General features: G+C 26.4%; 1 protein-coding gene across 1 annotated transcript; it reads left to right on the top strand.

Annotated features, from left to right (window-relative positions):
* Nucleotides 1-33: 33 nt before the first annotated feature.
* Nucleotides 34-8,780, top strand: LOC126897413 (uncharacterized). The gene is made up of 4 exons (XM_050670976.1): nucleotides 34-145; nucleotides 1,924-2,067; nucleotides 3,020-3,160; nucleotides 6,342-8,780. The coding sequence occupies exons 1-4, from the start codon at nucleotides 106-108 to the stop codon at nucleotides 6,536-6,538; spliced, it is 522 nt and encodes a 173-aa protein (XP_050526933.1). The 5' UTR covers nucleotides 34-105; the 3' UTR covers nucleotides 6,539-8,780.
* The last annotated feature ends 5,579 nt before the right edge of the window (nucleotides 8,781-14,359 follow it).

The following is a 14,359-nucleotide window of genomic DNA, read 5'->3' as shown; positions in this document are numbered from 1 at the left end:
AACCCATTTTCAAACGGTTGATGACGTAAAAATGAAAACGGCAGAACTTCTAAAAGAGCTAACTGAAAGCGATTGGCAACAATTTTTCAAGAATGGCATCGACGTATGCAAAAATGTGTTGATGCTGAAGGAAGATTATTTGAAGGTGACAATCATTAAATTGTAAAATTTTAAAAATAAATAACTTTTATTAAAAAAGTCTCATTATTTTATTGTCACACCTCGTATTTTATATAATTACTAACATATAATTAAATATAGANCGTATTTTATATAATTACTAACATATAATTAAATATAGAAATTTGATGAGAGAGTAAGATTTAGCTTATAGTTTACCGTTTATAACCAGATAAGATGTTCATTCATATAGACAGAGATGTGTTACATAGTGTAAAATTATTTGTTGTCATTTGTAGTCGGATGGAGAGAAACTCTGAATTGATTTTTTAATTCTAACAGGTCGGGGACATTTATTGCAGAGTGGTAGGTTGATTCTGTGAGGTCATTGTTTTCTATGTTAGTATTTTTACCTACGGGGGATAACGAACCACTTATTTTGTTTAATGCCCAAATTTGATTGTCGTGTCTTGTCCACGTGGTACCTTTATCTAATGTAAATTTGTGTATTTTGTCACTTATGTTTTCAGTGTCAGTAGCTTTTTGCCAGTTTTCTCCTATGTTTCTATAATCTTTTACAAGTACCCTCTTTTACGTTTATGTTTCTATTTCCCCCATATTTTATCTGAGAAATTTGACTATTTACTACTACCTCATTAGTGCTGGGTATTAGTAAATCAAATATTGTTCTAATTGAATGCCCTAACATTAACTTATCTGGTGTCTCGTGTGTTGTTGTATGTGGTGTGTTTCTATGCATTAGCAAAAATTTGTTTAACTAGTCTATAGAGAATGAGCATTTTTTTTTAGGAATTTTAGGATTTTGACAACTGATTCAGCACAACCATTTGACGCAGGATGAAATGTGCCTTATTAAATATCTAATGCCTAATTTTTACAGTAGTTTTCGAATTTAATGCCACTAAAGCATTTCGTGCCATCATTTAAAGTTAAATGTTAAAATAAATTAAAACTTAAATTAAAGTTGACTTTTGATCTAGGTTCTTTAAATTAGATATACTATTAAATAATTGATTTCCCCAGGGTGTGTGACCTTTGTTTGTTTGTTTTTAACAATCATTTGAGTTACACTTAGAATTACCTTAGAAACGTAATTGAAATATAAAAACTTTAGTTAGAAAACATATGAACCATCAGTTATACCCAAGATAAACAGTTGTATAATGATACATTATTGACGTCTTATCTAGATCAATAAAAATCTTCTATATCAATGTTACAGATCTAAAAATAGTACTGAAGTAGGATCACATAAAGGTACCAGAGTTTATAGACAGTGTGCCTTTTGTGATCAAGGTTGACATAAAAAAAACAAAAATATTTTGCTAAAAACCATGTGAACTTATTTGTAAATATTATATATTAGAAATTTGCCATGAAGGCTTTGGCATTATGACAAAAATAATTTTATTTTCTATTATTATATTTTGAAGTATTTATTTTTATATAAATTTTATTATTATATATAGAATATGTAAATATTACACTAGAGTAGTAAATTACCCCATGTGAGTGATTTTTGCAAGCAAATACAGGAGTGCATTGTCGGGATAATAATTAGATTTAATGAAAATGTCTATTAATACTAAATACAATACGTTTTAAATTAAAATGTTATATATAAATTAGTATTTTTTATAAAATATTATTAAATAGCCACTCAATTGTAATTAGGTGTTTTCCGAATAACAAAAAATTTAGAGAAATAAAGAGTGTGATCAATAAAATAATATAATTAAAAGTTAACAATATTTCTTATTGTGATAAATTAATATTTTTTAGATTGTATGATATGTCTTCTAAAATTAAAGGTAAATGATTATAAACTACCATGTTGTTTTAAGACATTGCATAGAAAATGTTTAGATAAATGGTTAAATAATGGAGTAATTAAATGTCCACATTGCCAAGGAAATCCACTTGAAGGTATATTAAAAAAAAAATTAATTAATAATTAAATCATTTGTTTACATTTACCCCACATAACTCTATTCATTTGAAAAAAATATATTTTTGAAGCTAAGTTATAAAAATTAATATCTTCTCAGCTTCGTATCGAAGCTAAACAGAATTTGATAGACAATAAGTAGCTCAGACAATTTTTTTCAATATTCATGGATTTTTTTTTAATGAATTAATTATCACTGTCAATTATATCATTCAAAAAATTCTCTCAATTTTAGAAATTGAAAAAAATATTTTAAAATTACATTACCATAAAAATTTGTATCTCCATGTGTCTAGCCATTAATTAATTTCCTACGTATTTTGTATCGTATCCTACGTATACCTTAATGTACTCATACTTTTACCCTTTTAAACAACAGTTTGAGTATTAGTAAAATTGTGGTATTTTTACATACAATTATATTTTATAAAATGAAAGAACATTTTTTATATTTAGTAATAGTACTTTTATAAAAATATGACACAACTTATATTGAAGTGTTGAAAAATGTGTTCTAATTTTTTTATTTTAGTATTCTTTTCAAAAATGTCATTTGGGGTCAGCCAATTTTGTAATCCAAATTATAGTGTAGAGATAGTATAGAATAAATCTATCAAATTATGTATCTAACGCAAATTTATACCATAGCGTTCTTAGTTGGAGTCAAAGCACCAAAAAAGTTATAGTTTACTGATTCATTTAGAATTTTTTAATATAAATTGCTCTAAAAGTTTTGACGCTATTTTACGAAATTAAAAAAATATAGTTTTAAATATCTAGTCAAATATAATAATATTCTTTTAATGAAAGTTTTTTTTTTTTAAAGGTGTTCGCATATGTTTTAAGTGTAGANAATTAAAAAAATATAGTTTTAAATATCTAGTCAAATATAATAATATTCTTTTAATGAAAGTTTTTTTTTTTTTAAAGGTGTTCGCATATGTTTTAAGTGTAGACAACCTAAAAGAGATGATGAGTTGGTAAACAAGAAATGTTGCAAAAATGATATATGTAAAAAATGTGTTAATATGATGAAAACTAAATGTTTTTGCAAAGAATACTTAATGAAAAGTACTTCATACTTATTTTAGATTTAAAAATTGTTAATATCGATTACATTTAGAGTGCCAGATTAAGTAATTTAGGATAATTTTAATTTTATATGCAAAATAATAGTATTATAATGGATCTGTTATTTCACCAAGAAATTAATATTAGCTTCGATGCAAAAATGAGAAGGTATTTCAATTTTTGGTAGTAATGTATTCGATTATATACGATTTGTGATCTTTTGACGTATTATTGAAAGAAATCGGAACGGTGAGAGCTGAGAAAATGTGGTAACAGACATAACTTTTTTTTATAGATGCTTGATGTCTTTAACTATCATTTAATATATTTTTTCTATAAATCTGACCCTTTTTTTATTAGAAATAATATTTATATCCCTTTTTATTCAACAAACTTTATCTTAATCAGGATATAAGTAAGGAAATAGGTGATCGTGTAACTTTTGGAAAAACGACCAATTTTTTAAAATTAAACACTATCTACAGCTTTGCATCGAAACTTTTTTATGATAGTGATTTTAATTACTATCAGATATCATTATACTTGACCCAACTATGCCACGTCATAACTGTACTACAACCCACCTGTGCTAGGTTTTTTTTTAAATTTATAGTACATAACATAATCTTTAATTTAACTTATATTTAATGGACGCAGTATTTCCGGCACAATTTTATAACTTAAGTTAAAAAATTGACTTTTATGAAAAAGTTGCTATATTTAACCACCCCCCCCTCTCTTGGGATAGTAAAGGGTCAAATTTTGAATATATTGATATCAAATAAAAAAAGGAGAATACATAAACTTTAATATAGAACATAATAATTTTAATTTGTTAATTATTCAATAAATTATGGCATTTTTAAGTAGAAAAAAAATATCACGATAGTAGATAATTTTTTACACAATTATTACATTTCTTGTTCAATTTCGAAAGCCATTTGCATATAAAAAATAACTCATCGGGACAAATTATTTTTTTCAACATATAGTACATAACATATGCTTCAATTTAACATATATTTAAAAGATACAATATTTCCTAAACATTTTCAAAAGTTATATTTTTTATACGCATTTTTAAGTTTTGAACTTCCCTTGCAGAAGAGGAAATGTTCAAATTAAACAAAAAATTCTACTAAAAGAAAGGGGTATATATAATGTATGAAGAAATAAAAATTTGTGTTGATCTATAAATTTTTCAAAAAGTTATAACAATTTAAAATCAAAAAATTTTAACACAAAAATAGCATTTTTTTAACTTTGACAGAATTTTTTTTTTAATTAATAGTATATAACATAAGTTTAAATTTTATATATAACCCCTTTCTGTGAGCAGGTTAACTTTTTGAAAAAAAATATGATATCATTTAAAAGGGTAAATTTAAGGTTTCAATATAAATGAAAAAAAAATTTCAAATTGTTCATTTTTTTTTCATAACTTTTTAGTTATAGCAGTTTTAAGAAAATAGAGTGAAAAAAATGCTGAAATTTACGAATTTTAAAAATTTTAACTTCTTGGGAGATTTACGCCATTTATAAGGAATGAGGGAAATTTTTCCAATAATTAAGGGCAAATTCTTCAACTAGATATGATTTGTGATCTTTTGACGTATCATTGAAAGAAATCTATCTGAAAGTGAAAGCTGAGAAATACTAGCAGACAAAAAAAAAACCCAGTACAGGGGAGTTGCGACACAGTGGTGACGTAACACAGTTGAATCAAGTATAATGATATCTGACAGTGATTATAATCACTATAAAAAAAAACCCTTCGATGCAAATCTTTAGTTAGGTTTAATGTTAAAAAATTGGTGGATTATTCCAAAAGCTACACGATCTGCTATTTCCTTATTTATATACTTAATAAGATAAAGTATGTCGAATGAAAAAGGGATTATTAAAAAATAGTATTTCCCATAAAAAAATTATATTGATCAATACACTTTTCAATAAGTTATAGCATTATAATGTTAAAAATGTAAAAAATAAAATTGAGAATTTTCACACAATAATAGCATTTGGTAGCCATTTTCACCATGAAGATAAAATAAAGTCCGAAATTTTTTTTTACCATTATAAAGTATATTACATTAGCTTTAATTTAAGATATATATAAAAGTGTCAGACTTTCCGGAACACTTTCAAAATTTAAGTTGAAAAAGTCAATTTTTTGTGAAAAAGTTGTCATTTTGAATCCCCCTTTTTAGGCAGGTAAAAAATCAAATTTATAAAAAAGATATACCAAATGATAGCTAAAGACTTCATGCATCTATAAAAAAAAGAATTATATTGATCCATACATTTTTCAAAAAGTTATAGCATTATAAATTTAAAAATATAAATAAGGATTTTTTAAGTTAAGTTGAAAAATTTACCATTTAAAAAATTTAAGCCCCTTTCTGTGGGCTGGTAAAGGGTCAAATGTTCACAAAAATATATAAAATGATAGGTAAATACCTAAGGTATCTATAAAAAAAAAATTATATTGATATATTCATTTTTGAAAAAGTTATGGCAGTTTTTAGTAAAAAAAATTGAAAAAAATTCGTAAATTAGCGATTTTTAAATTTGTAATTTTTTTTTGGAGGTTTCCCCCATTTACAGGAAACGAAGAAAATTTTTTCAATTTTTGAGGGTAATGTCTTTGACTAGATACAATTTGTGATCTTTTGACGTATCATTGAAAGAAATCGGTTCGGTGAGAGCTGAGAAAAAGTGGTAACAGACACAAAAAAAAAAAACACAGTAAAATAATACCTTCTCAGTTTTGCATCGAAGCTAAAAAACACATCATAGTAAAATTTATTCTTTCTGAGCTTCGCATCAAAGTTAAAAGTAATATTTATATATAAAAAATTTTATTCAAAAAAATTTACAAATTGTTGTTAATATTATAATTCAAAGAATAACTAATCAGAATATACTTAAGGATATAGGAAGAGATATTGTTTTTGGAATAACCACCAATTTTTCAAAATGAAACACTATCCATAGATTTGCATCGAAGCGTTTCTTATGGTAGTGATTTTAATAACTGTCATAATCACCTTTACTTTTCTCAACTATGCCACATCCCCACTATGCTGCGACCTCAATGTGATTTCGTTTTTTTTAAATTGTGAGAGTTGACCTCCTACTCTCATATTTCTCATGTAAAATTGTGCTATTAATTGTTTAGGTATTATTTTCGAACCCAACCGTTTGTGTACTGAATGTGCATCTCATCAAGGAAAGTACTCTTATTCATCTCGTTGCCCACAAATTTATTGTGAGAAGTGTTTTAAAAACCTATGTAAAATAAATAATGGATGTTGTACTTACTGTGGTGAAGAATTAGCGAAGAAATCATTTCCATTTTCTTTTTTTAAGTTCTGAATATATACAATTATAATTATCTAAATTAAAAATATGCCAGATTGTTTGACTATTATTATAATATGTTATCCTTAAATAAGAAAATAGCATAACATCAATTATTTGAACAAGGTGTGCGAATATGTACAATTATGTCCAAATGATGACATAACTAATACTCATGTAAATGACACAGCTAATTTATTTGTTAAATATTTTTTTTCAGCGTTTTCTCCTATTTCTATTGCTATTTTTTCTTCTATAACAGAAAATTAAATCTTATTCTCATCTTGTTTCTAACGTTAATTTTCACCTAGAATATATCATTACTAAAATTCTCTTGCATAAAAATTATAAATAATTGGATCCAGAAAAAATCTTTGATGACTACCATAAAAATAATTTATGGCTCATTTAAATAGATTATTGTTGCTTTCGGTATTATAAAAACCAGATCAGTGATAAATTTCTATTTCGAATCAAAATCTTTAAACAATTTAAAAAAGCAATTTAAATTGTAAATCTCCTCAACGCACCTTTTCTGTTTATATACAAAATATTGGTCGTTTAACAATATCTCCCACTAGTACTGTTCATTCCACTTCGTTCATTCTAACACCCATTTCAACTGTACTCTATAACTATTCTAATGATATAGTCCCTCTGAATCCTATGTTTAACTTAATTAACACGTACACAGAATTCATTATTACCTTAATAATGAATTTTGTGTTATTTTTTGTGGAGTTACCTTAACTCCACAACAAATAACAAATACCGATTTATTCAACGATCTTTGTAAATTAATTAAACATACTACAAATTGGTTCCCCTTAGCTAAATTGATATTTTATTTCGCACCAAAATTGATATACCATGTTCAATGTCCATCGCTCTACGCCGTGTTCCCAACAACACATAAGGTTTTTTCATATAAATAACGTTGGTGGTGGTGGTCGGCGTAGGGTTTACTCATTTACAACGGTTATGATTGTATGCAGTAATAAATATTGCGTAAATGTGGCGGCGGCGGTGGTGGACGTGTATATTATAAAGAAATTAAACGAGTGTCCCTCTTCTCATCCCATCAGAAGATGGGGTGGGAGTCCGGGGCGTGAATCCCCTATTTTATCCTATTCTTTTTAAATGTTTGAACTGACTTGAATATAAATTGCTTAAGTTATTAACTTTAAATTGAATTATCTGATTATTTATAGTGTTTTTTCTGTACCATGAATTACTTTTCATTAAACAATTTTAGTTTTATAATATTTTTCAACTCATGACCATTTTTACATTTAATAATAGACAAGTTCGATAAATGTTTATCTTATCTTGTGTTATTTTGGTCTAAAATCGATAATTGTAGGTCTACTTATAACCATTTTAATGATAATATCATTAAAATGATTTTTCATTCAAATAGAATTTTTTCTATGTAATTCTGCAATCTACTATTATCTGCGTAACTCGTCATTAGAATCAACTGGTTTTCATAGTTCTTAAAATACGACTAAAAGAATAACCGTACAAAAAAATTTATAATCCATCAACCAGGATGTTAAAAACAAATGACATGACATCCAATTCAATGAAGTTAAAATACTAAACAAAAAAGCTGATTTTGGCAAACGAATGTACAAAGAGGCAATAGAAATCGAAAAATGTCCAGAGAATTTCAACAGAGAAGACGGATGGAAAATGAGCAAAACATGGTTACCCTTTATACACGAGACAAAAAGAAAATCAACTAACAACACTGAAAACAGTTCAATACAAGAAAAAGTTACTATCAACGTAATTGAAAACTGTCGGTGCAGAAAAGGAAGACCAAAATGCCAAGAATGTCAAAAACAACAACAATAATCAAAAACAAAGTCGTCAACAAAAACAAGATACCGTAAACAATATAAGTCAAAAACAGATATGATAAACAACCGATACGGTAAACAACCAATATGATAAACAACCAACGTATAACTGATAACAAGATAAGCCGCCAGTATAGTTTCGGCCACCGAGCAGTAACTATCGCTCCGAAGATGGACTCTGTAATGAGTCCGAAACGTCAGCAATCAACTGCAAACATGGATAAATTCTCAAGCTTTTCAAATAACAAATAACAATATCTTTATACGTTTTAATAACTTATCCGAAAAAATTACAATACTAAATTATTATGTATCTATCTCATACTAAAAAATCATAGAATTTTTAATTACGAATAATGAAGGAAGTAGGAGTTAATTTTTCTTTTGAAATAATCCACCAATTTCTTAATATTATGAGTTGATTTTGATACACATATACATATAAAAATATTTATTATTTTTTTAATTTTGTTACATAAGTTGATATAGTGTAAAATGTATTGTTTCAATTCATCTTAGTAAAACTACATTTTAGAATTATTTACCACTCAATAAATTGTGTTATATTAGAGTTTTTTGTAAGTTCCAATATTTCGCTTAAAATGATCCAATATCACATAAATATGTATATATATGTTCTATGTTTTATAATAAAATTTAATGTTATTTCATGTTCAATTTAAAAATATTTTAAATAGAAATTATCATGCGTCACCACAAACACAAATATTTAATAACAGATTAAATTAAAATTGATTTCACTTGCCTTGTTTTTTAAATCTTCGGAGCGAACCAACTATCGCTTTAAATCAACTATCGCTCCGAAGATGGATTCTGTAATGAGTCCGAAACGTCAGCAATCAACTGCAAACATGGATAAATCTTCAAGCTTTCCAGATATTCTGTTTAGATGAATCATATCTACAGTTGATGTCACTTTTGTCGATAAGTATGTTAGTATATGTATGCGCTAGTAGACGCACCTGAAATTATACAATCTATGTTAATTCGCGTATAACTATTTCTCTAATTCAACTCTATATTAAATCTATTCAAGGTGAAAATTAAATTTATTCTTTGGTATATTATGTTAACCCTTTTTGAATAATTATATGGTGTATTTTTTGGCCTTGAAAGTAATGTTTTATGCTAACACATTTATAACTTTAATAATTTATAAAACCAATAAACAACATTACTTTCTTTTGCAAGAAATCTCTTTCCAAATGGCCTATGTCTCTTCAGTCATCCGCAGAATGATCTAGGGTAGATACGAGCTCAATTTAAGTTCTTTGCACAATAGATTATACTAGTATCTTACACTCTGATTGTTCACGCTATTTCCTTTCGGAAAAACGGCTGAGATCAAACTGGCTAGTCGAAAAATGAAAAGACACTTCGTAGAAGGCTTAAAATTATTTGAAATTTTGACTACGATATTATTGTGCTAGTACTCTGTCCAGCCAGGTTGTGGCGCTTCAATAAGTAATAGAACACAATGCAATCTAATCATGTAATTTTTTGAAGTGTGTATATATATATATATATATAAAATAAATGAATACCAATATTTTATATGTGTTTGAATATTTGAATTACCAAAAGTATTCGGCCCAAAATAAGATGTATAACCATTTCTCTAAATCCCAGCGATTAGAAATGGATATTTCATATCAAAAAACGTGTAGATTTGATATAGAATTATAATTTAAAGCAAAGTACATGTCAATCAGATTCCATATACGTGTACTGACCGAGTATTCCACAGAGACGAGCAGAGTCGTGTAGTTATAACTCTTGTCGCGGTAGAAGACGGTAAAGTTACCAAGAGAACACCCGAATTTGGGGTAAAATGGCCTTTTTATAACCCGCAAAACTGTGTTAGCGATCTCTGGTGAGATTCTTGAAATATATTTTGTTGTATTTCATTGGTTAATGTAATAAAATCTTTTATGTGAGCGTATTATGATATGCGTACACCCAAAGAAAAACCTCAATCAAAATTGAAAGAGAAATTTTATCAAGGGTTTATGATAATGTTTTATTAATACGAACAAAATAACTATTCTTATAAATAATTATTGTTCAAGACAAGAAAAAAAAATATCATATTGATAAATATATCATTGATTCAATAGTAATGATATATTTATCAAATTGAACAATGAATTTATTATATACATCGAGGTTTTTCTCTGGGTGTAAGAGAGTAGTTGAATTTGTGTAAGGGTATTATTTTTTTTTATTCATCTTAACCACGGGAAACGCTGATTTGGTGATATATTTTATTAAGTATATGTATTATTTACTACATGTATTAAAATGTGATACTACATTTAAAATCGATAAATTTCAACATTTATTTCAATTTTTTTTTTCTAAAAATTGCCTTAACTTATTGAAAAGTGAACAAATCAAAATAATTTTTTTTATATTAAAATCTCAAGTAATTTCTTTTTATTTGATATAATATTTTTGTAAAATTGACCTTTTATCTACACACGGGGGTACATTCAAAATAGCAACTCTTGCACAAAAATTAAACTATTTCGTCATAAGTTTTGAAAATATTCCGGAAATATTTCGAGTTTTAAATATGTCTTAACGACTTATCTTTTACGTGCAAACGGCTTCCAAAGTTTAAAAAATGCTATTTTAGTGTTAAAAATTTCGATTTTAAATTATCAACTTTAAACTGCTATAATTTTTCGGAAAATGTATTGATCAACACAAAGTTTTGTTTTTAAGTACATTATATACCTCTTTAATCCGACATTCTCGTTTGTGAAATCGACAAATTTCCTCTTATACAGGGGACGTTTAAAAATTGAAACGTACGTATAAAAAGTAGAACTCTTTCAACTCAACTTTTGAAAATGTTTTGGAAATGCTACACCCAATAAAAATATGTTAAATTAAATCTTACATTATGTACTATAAATTAAAAAAAATTGTCCCTACGCCTTATCTTTTATTTACAAAGGGCCCCCAAAAATCAACATAAAATAGTAGTTAATTTTGCTTTTGAAATAATCCACCAATTTCTTAAAATTAAACACTATCTACAGATTTGCATCGAAGCGTCTCTTATCATAGTGATTTTAATCGCTGTCAGATATCATCTACTGTTGTCCTATTATGTCATGTCTATATTTTACCGCGACATCACTGTGCTACCTATTATTTTTATACTTTTATACTAGTGTATTAGTATTTTAGCTTCGACGCGAAGCTAAGAAGGTATTAATTTTACCATGATGTGTTTATTTTTTTTTTTTTTTTTGTGTCTGTCACTAATTTTTCTCAGCTCACAGTGAACCGATTTCTTTCAACAATACGTCAAAAGATCACAAATTGTATCTAGTTGAAGACATTACCCTTAAAAATGAAAAAATTTTCCTTCGTTCCCCGCAAATGGGTCAAATATTCAAAAAAATTACAAATTTAAAAATCGGTAAATTTTGTCATTTTTTTCACTTTTTTTTCTTAAAACTTTATAACTTTTTCAAAAATCAACAAATCAACATAATTTTTTTTTATACTAAAACCTTAGATATTTACCTTTCATTTGATATAATTTTTTTGAAAATCTAACACTTAACCTGTTCATTGGGGGGGATTTAAAATAACAACTTTTTTACAAAAACTTACTTTTTCAACTTAATTTTTGAAAATTTTCCGGAAATACTGCGTCCTTTAAACATATGTCAAATTAAAGCTTATGTCATGTATTATAAAATTTAAAAAAAAATTTGTCCTGACGACCAATCTTGTATGCGCAAATGGCTACTGTATTCAAAAATATGCAATTTTTCTATTAAAATTCTAGGTTTTGTATTTTATTTTATTTTAAAATATCTTATTAGTAGAATACATGGTGAAAATAGCTACCGTATTTAAAAATATGCTATTATTGTGTTAAAATTCTTGGTTTTGTATTTTATTAGCTTCGATGAGAAGCTGAGAAGGTTTTAATTTTACCATGATGTGTTTTTTTTTTAGCTTCGATGCGAAGCTGAGAAGGTATTAATTTTACTATGATGTGTTTTTTTTTTTTTTTATGTCTGTTGCCACTTTTTCTCAGCTCTCACTGGACCGATTTCTTTCAAAAATACGTCAAAAGATCACAAATCGTATCTAGTTGAAGACATTACCCTTAAAAATTGAAAAAAATTCCCTCGTTCCCCGCAAATGGGGGAAATATCCAAAAAAATTACAAATTTAAAAATCGCTAATTTTCGAAATTTTTTCACTTTTTTTTCTTAAAACTTCCATAACTTTTTGAAAAATCAACAAATCAACATAATTTTTTTTTATACTAAAACCTTAGATATTTACCTTTCATTTGATATCATTTTTTTGAAAATCTATCACTTAACCTGCTCATTGGGGGGGATTTAAAATGGCAACTTTTTTACAAAAATTAATTTTTTCAACTTAATTTTTGAAAATGTTCCGGAAAGACTGCGTCCTTTAAACATATATCAAATTAAAGCTTATTATATGTACTACAAAATGAAAAAAAAAAATTAGTCCCGAAACTTTTTTTTCTACATTTAAACGGCTGCCGTAGTTAAAAAAACACTATTTTTGTGTTAAAATTTTCGATTTTCGATTTTAAATTTTCAACTTAAAAATGCTATAACTTTTTGAAANATTTTTAATTTTCAACTTAAAAATGCTATAACTTTTCGAAAAATGTATGTATCAGCACAATTTTTTTTTTCTAAATACATTATAAGTAGATCTTCCATTTGACATACTTTTTATTAAAATTAGACAATTTCGCCTTATATAGGGGGGGTTCAAACTTTGAAACATTGTATAAAAAATAGAACTTTTTCAACTGAACTTTTGAAAATGTTCCGGAAATACTGCGTCCTTTAAACATATATCAAATTAAAGCTTTTTTTATGTACTATAAAATGAAAAAAAAAAATTTGTCCCGACACCTTATCTTCTATGTGCAAATGGCTGTCGAAATTATAAAAAAAATGTAATGTTTACGATAAAAATCACCTTCTATCGGAATGTTTTTTGTACTTAAAACTGCCTTAACTTTTTCAAATATTAACTAATCAAAATAATATTTCTTTATATTGAAACCTTAGGTAATTTTCTTTCATTTGATATCATTTTTTTTTGAAAATCTAACACTTATTCTGCTCACAGGGGGGATTTAAAATAGCAACTTTTTTACAAAAACTAACTTTTTCAACTTAATTTTTGAAAATGTTCCGGAAATACTGCGTCCTTTAAACATATATCAAATTAAAGCTTATTTTATGTACTATAAAATGAAAAAAAAATTATCCCGACGACTTATCTCCTATGCACAAATGGCTACCGTATTCAAAAATATACTATTTTTTTTGTGTTAAAATTTTCGATTTTCNTATACTTATTTTTTATTAAAATTCTGGGTTTTATATTTTATTTTATTTTAAAATATCTTATTAGGGGAATAAACTGACTTTCATGAATATTATATAATATCATTGACATAGAATAAAGTTCATAAGACATATGAAATTATACTTATTAAATTTTTTTTACTTTTTTATAGTCGAAAAAGTAATTTTTAAATTTGAGTTAGATTAAATAGCCAATTTTATCATGCAACAAAAAGCAACGAACAGTTGCCGAATGGGTTACACCTTGATCTTAAACGCCTAGGGTACGAGGTTCACATCGGTCTGTAACTACCAAAATTTTGCATTTTTTTTTTTGAGTTAAAATAGAATTTTCAAATCATTTGATATTTATCTCATTTAAATTCAATAATTTCAATAAATATAAAGGATCTTATCTCAATAGTCTCCCCTCCTGAGAAGAAATTGATATTCATGTTAATATTATTTTACTATGTGGTTCTTTTGTGGCTACGATTTATTTTGCCAACCCTCACTAGACCTACTTTTTTCAACGATACGTCAAATGATTCATTTAAGTTTATGATATTTAAGTTAAT

The sequence above is a fragment of the Daktulosphaira vitifoliae genome, unplaced genomic scaffold, assembly GCF_025091365.1.
Source record: "Daktulosphaira vitifoliae isolate Bord-2020 unplaced genomic scaffold, ASM2509136v1 Scaffold_2, whole genome shotgun sequence".
NCBI classification, from domain to species: domain Eukaryota; kingdom Metazoa; phylum Arthropoda; class Insecta; order Hemiptera; family Phylloxeridae; genus Daktulosphaira; species Daktulosphaira vitifoliae.
The sequence above is the reverse complement of the archived record's forward strand: the minus strand, read 5'-3'. Positions and strand labels throughout refer to the sequence as shown.

Bases quoted from the DNA above. Each gene is read 5' to 3' on its own strand.
- LOC126897413 (XM_050670976.1), top strand. From the start codon at position 106: ATGCAAAAATGTGTTGATGCTGAAGGAAGATTATTTGAAG. The intron at 146-1,923 runs GTGACAATCATT...AATATTTTTTAG, and splicing joins TGAAGGAAGATTATTTGAAG to ATTGTATGATATGTCTTCTA. The intron at 2,068-3,019 runs GTATATTAAAAA...TTTTTTTTAAAG, and splicing joins CCAAGGAAATCCACTTGAAG to GTGTTCGCATATGTTTTAAG.